This window comes from Engraulis encrasicolus, chromosome 23 (assembly GCF_034702125.1).
Source record: "Engraulis encrasicolus isolate BLACKSEA-1 chromosome 23, IST_EnEncr_1.0, whole genome shotgun sequence".
In the NCBI taxonomy this organism is placed as follows: domain Eukaryota; kingdom Metazoa; phylum Chordata; class Actinopteri; order Clupeiformes; family Engraulidae; genus Engraulis; species Engraulis encrasicolus.
The window spans coordinates 17,215,041-17,220,040 of NC_085879.1; the positions used below are offsets into that span (position 1 = coordinate 17,215,041).

General features: G+C 42.7%; 1 protein-coding gene across 1 annotated transcript in view; it reads left to right on the forward strand.

The window, feature by feature from the left end:
* Positions 1 to 5,000, forward strand: part of kdrl (kinase insert domain receptor like) — a 109,507-nt gene that overhangs the window by 90,576 nt on the left and 13,931 nt on the right. The window contains exon 27 of the mRNA XM_063189856.1: positions 2,832 to 2,953. Coding sequence (XP_063045926.1) covers positions 2,832 to 2,953 — 122 coding nt within the window. The remainder of the gene's footprint in view (positions 1 to 2,831; positions 2,954 to 5,000) is intronic.

Sequence of the window (5,000 nt, forward strand, 5' to 3'; positions counted from 1 at the left end):
TGAGGTATTCACGAAATACAATACATTTTCACAGACACTATGCAGCTGACATCTACATGACATCATCAAAATTATATCATGTTCAGTCAGTTTGCTCAAGTGGTCTTGCTTGGTTGTGTTCTGAAAATGACACTATTTCTACAAACTATCATGTTCACATTATGTGATGATGAAGACAAAAGGCTACTCTTGGCGGCATCAGGCTAGGTTTTACAGTACGTGAGTCAGTCAATGCCATACTCCATATTCTACACTTTAGTACCATTGTGCTATTCGCCTTGTTTAGCATACAAGCAATCAAAGTAAAACAAATAAATGTGAAATAAAACAAATGCAATGTAATATAAAGCATGCAACTTTGTAACATGGCAGAATAGTGTTCAATTTTGAAAGCATGTGTTTTATTGTCTGTGTCTAAATCTTGTCATACATCAGTGTGTTTTGTTTTTTTAACAGATGTGTTTTCACAATGACACTCTGAGATTTTACTTTCGAACAAAGTGTCTTGTGTATGAAATTGTGTGTAGACAGCTGGAGTCTGTGTGTTGCGTAAAGGAGCAAGTGCCTTGCTAAACTGGTATGAAAGTGTAATGCTTACTTTTGTTTAAAGTCAAGCAATAAGTGTTTAAGTTATGCACCAACAACTTAACGATATGCTACTTTGGTTTAAGCATCTGCCTATAGTGTTTAAGCAGTAGGCAAAAACTGGTGTAAGGCGTGTTCAAGACGTCAAGAGGGGAGGTGGACCATTCTAGTGCCAGTCCCAGGGGGGTCTTCAGACTAACGAAGGAGGGAAGTTGCTATCAACAAGCACAGCTCACTTCCCTTTGAACAGACTAAAACACAGGAACACATAAAAAAGAGAGACGAAAACAATGCAAACTTAAGTGCTGGTGTAACAATGTCTAATAAGTGAGTAAGTGTATTTGTGTTGTCTTGACTACTGTTTCAGATTACACTCTTTTGCAGTGCCCATTAATAAAGAACAGAAAGCTCAAGGCTAAAAGTTAATGGTTTAAATTCTTAGTCTGTATTTATTTCATGAATTATTGCACATATACTTTATTGCACTACCACATCTTTCAACAGAAATAGTAAACAGTTAAAAAAAAAAAAAAAACATTCTACAGTAGAATACAGTTTTCAAACATTTCTGTCATTCATCTTGTTGCACTGGCATGAAAGGGACTTCTGAATTCCTCCATGAGCTGAAACCACAACTTAAAGGACCAGTCCACCATTTTTGAAAATATGCTAATTTTACACAGATTTAAGTAATTCAGTTTTCTCAAGCTTTCTCTTGTTCTTCTAGCTGTTCTCTCATCCTGGTGATATTATTTCTCTTAGTATGTATCATTGAACCAAATGGCACCAGTTGGTACCGTCCCATTATTGGTACCAAAAATGGTGGAAAATAGGGAGGGAACGGCCTTTTTTGTTCCCTGAGAAACAACTCCTTTGCCAGTGTTTATTAGGGCAAAAGAAGACAGAAGAGTACCAGTATTTTGTTATTGCTATCTGACATCTCACCTCATCTGTTCTCGTTTGGAGAAATCTGTAGTATCTATCAGGCCATGTAAGGCCAAGTCAGATAATTGTGGGACGGAAATCATTTATCAAAATGGGTCGACTGACCCAACGTTTCGCTCTAATGACGTATTAATTCGAAAACTCCACCAAAATAAATGCTGACATTTGTTCTCCTTTGATTGCTGTGCTCCTAAATTAACCTCCAATTAAGTGCTCTAATATCAAACAGATTTACATGCCTTCATCTGTTATCAGTTACTCTCTATTCTTGTAGAGGGGTTAGTACAGTGGGTTATGTGTGTTAATGTAAGTGATGATAATCCGTACGGAATATACTCAGCACTTTGCACACGCTACCAGGGCCGTTGCCAGCTTTGTTTGGGCCCAGAACAAAGTCATCTGAATCCGTCCCCTATAGATGTAATGTAATGACGACTTCCCTGCACACTGCCTTCAATGATTCTCCTTGACTTTTTGGAAATAGTCCAAGTGACCTGATTCTAACTTGCTGCAGCTCCATCCTTATGTCAGTGTCCATAGCTCCACTTCTCTCCATATGGTATTCTCTCTTCGTCATGAGATTGGATGTCTTCATTTTATGAGATTTTGTTTCATTGGTTATTTATTTTCACTAGGTTCCTCTACTAGCCTTTGATCTTGTTTAAGGCTTAGGGCAGGTTAAAATAGCTCAGTGCTTCATGAATGCCGGATGCAGTCAGACTGAAATAACATGCAGTCACTGGTGACATCACTTTGGGATGTGCAAAGGGATCATGGGGGGCTTCGCCATAATGTGAACATGTGTCTTCTCCTCTCTCCTCTCCTCATTGTCCTGCCCTCCTGTCCTCTCTATACCTTTCCTCATATCTCCTCTCATCTGCTTTTCGCTTCTCCTCTGTCCTGTCCTCTTCCCTTTTCCACTACATCCCTTCTTGTCTCCTCTCATCTCCTCTCATCTCCTCTCCACTCTTCTCCTTCCCTCTTCCTCTCTCGTCTCATCTCATTTTATCTCATTTCCTGTTCACTCCTCTCCTCTCCTCTCCTCTTCTCTCCTCTTCTCTTCTCTTCTCTTCTCTTCTCTTCTCTTCTCTTCTCTTCTCTTCTCTTCTCTTCTCTTCTCTTCTCTTCTCTTCTCTTCTCTTCTCTCCACTCCTCTCCACTCCACTCTCTCCACTCCTCTCCTCTCCTCTATTCTTCTCTCCTTTCCTCTCTTCCCCTCCCCTCTCCTCTCCTCTCCACTCCTCTCCTCTCCTCTCCTCATCTCATCTCCTCTCCTCTCCCCCTCTCCTCTCCTCTATCAGGAAGGGAAGCACTACATCCCCATCAACACCCTGCTGTCCAAGGTGGCCAACAGCCCCTCCACAGAGGCCCCCACAGAGGAGTCCTCCAGCCGCCCGCTCTCTCAGAGGGACTCGGGCACATGGTAAGCACCCCTGACACCCCCATCTTTTTAAAAATATATGCATAGGCTTTTCACCTTTATTAATAAGACAGGACAGTTGAGACAGTAAATGAGTATGGAGAGAGCAGGGGGAAGGCTTGGAAAAGGACCTTGAGTCGGAATAGAACCCAGGCTGCCAGGGGAATGGTATGGCGTCATGGAGCCACGGCCAGTGTTGCCAGATTGGGCTGTTTCCCGCACAATTGGGCTGCTTGGGATGGCTGTCTGCGGGTAAAAATGGTATTTTGCAGAAAAACCCGCCCAATTTTGCCCATAGAAATCAATAGAATTGGGCGGGATTTAGTGCTTCCAGGCAGGTTTTGAGCATTTTTTGGGCTGGAAATCATCAGCCTCATCTGGCAACCCTGTCCACGGCACATCTGACACCCCCTTTACACTTACTGTACATGCTACGAGTCAGCCTCCACACCGTCCTGTCTGTTCATCTGAATATTTTAAATCCATCCGTGTAACCCCAAAACCTTTTGTAATGTAACTGAATTGTTACATAGAGATGTTTTTGCTTTTGGCGATAAGCAAAAACGTGACTATCATAACCATCTGATGACTTCTTATCCTCATGCCAACGAGGTGAGGTAAAACAAAGTCCTGTGGGATGTGAACTGTTCAAACGACCCAAGAGAAGGGGTGTGTGTGCGTGTGTCTGTTAGTATGTGTGTGTGTGTGTGTGTGTGTGTGTGTGTGTGTGTGTGTGTGTGTGTGTGTGTGTGTGTGTGTGTGTGTGTGTGTGTGTGTGTGTGTGTGTGTGTGTGTGTGTGTGTGTGTGTGTGTGTGTGTGTGTGTCTGTGTCTGTGTGTATGCCTGTGTGTGTGTGTGTGTGTGTGTGTAAGTGTGTCAAGGGGTGTATGTGCATGTGTGTGCATATGTCTGTCTGTATGTGTATGTCTGTCTGTCTGTCTGTCTGTTAGTATGTTCAATTGTGTGTGTAAGTGTGTCAAGGGGGGCTGTGAGAAATTGACTAATTGTTTTCTTTAAAACACATTCTCCGGTTTCCATTCAATAACCTGGAAGGTACAGCACTAACCAAAACACACACACACACACACACACACACACACACACACACACACACACACACACACACACACACACACACACACACACACACACACACACTCACACACACACACACACACACACACACACACACACACACACACACACACAGCCAGCCTCCAGGTCGCCTCTACACTCTTCTCTCACTCTCTCTCATTCTCTCAGTGTCGACCAAACGCATTAGGGGTGTGATTGAGGGGCAAGGGGAAAGGCACTGATTAGGCACTGATAAGGGCCGACGCTGAATGGCGAGAAGAACAGGCGGGAAAAAAGAAAAACCATGATGGCGTGATAGCCGTCTTCAGGAATTTCCTTCCCCAAGCTTCAAAAAAGCCCCCTCGTCGTCCTCAGGATTTGTGTTCGCTTAAGATAATATTTGTTCAGAGCGCGTTTTGTATTTTCACAGGTTGGCCTGGGTATATTTGCGGAGAGCGGTGCTGAAATGCCGTAATGACACTTATCCCTTTAGCCGAATTAAAAAGCCCCGCTATCTGATTTCTCCCCGTGCGGCCAGCAAGCGTTGAAACGTAATTTTTTTTTAACGTTTATTTTCCTAGAGAAAAAATCTGCAGACAAGACCGCGACTGTTACCAGATCAATCAAGTTCTCACTATTGTATTTCATTTCTTGGCCGAATTCGGAGATTTTTTGAAAAGCTTGAGGTTGTATAATGACCATCTATGGGGATAACTGATTGTGGACACTGTCATGGTTTTATGAATATTAAAATCTGTCATGCTAGCCTGTTACTGTTACCAGATCTATCAAGTTCCCACTATTGTGTTTTCTTTCTTGGTGAAAGTGAGAAGTTTTGGAATGTTTGATGTCATCTATTGCCAATCCGTGGGGATCACTGACGTGAGGAAATTGTTTTGGTTTCATGAATATTAAATTCTGTCATGCTAGCGTGAAGAACGCAATAACACTGTTACAAAATCTATTAAGTTGAAGA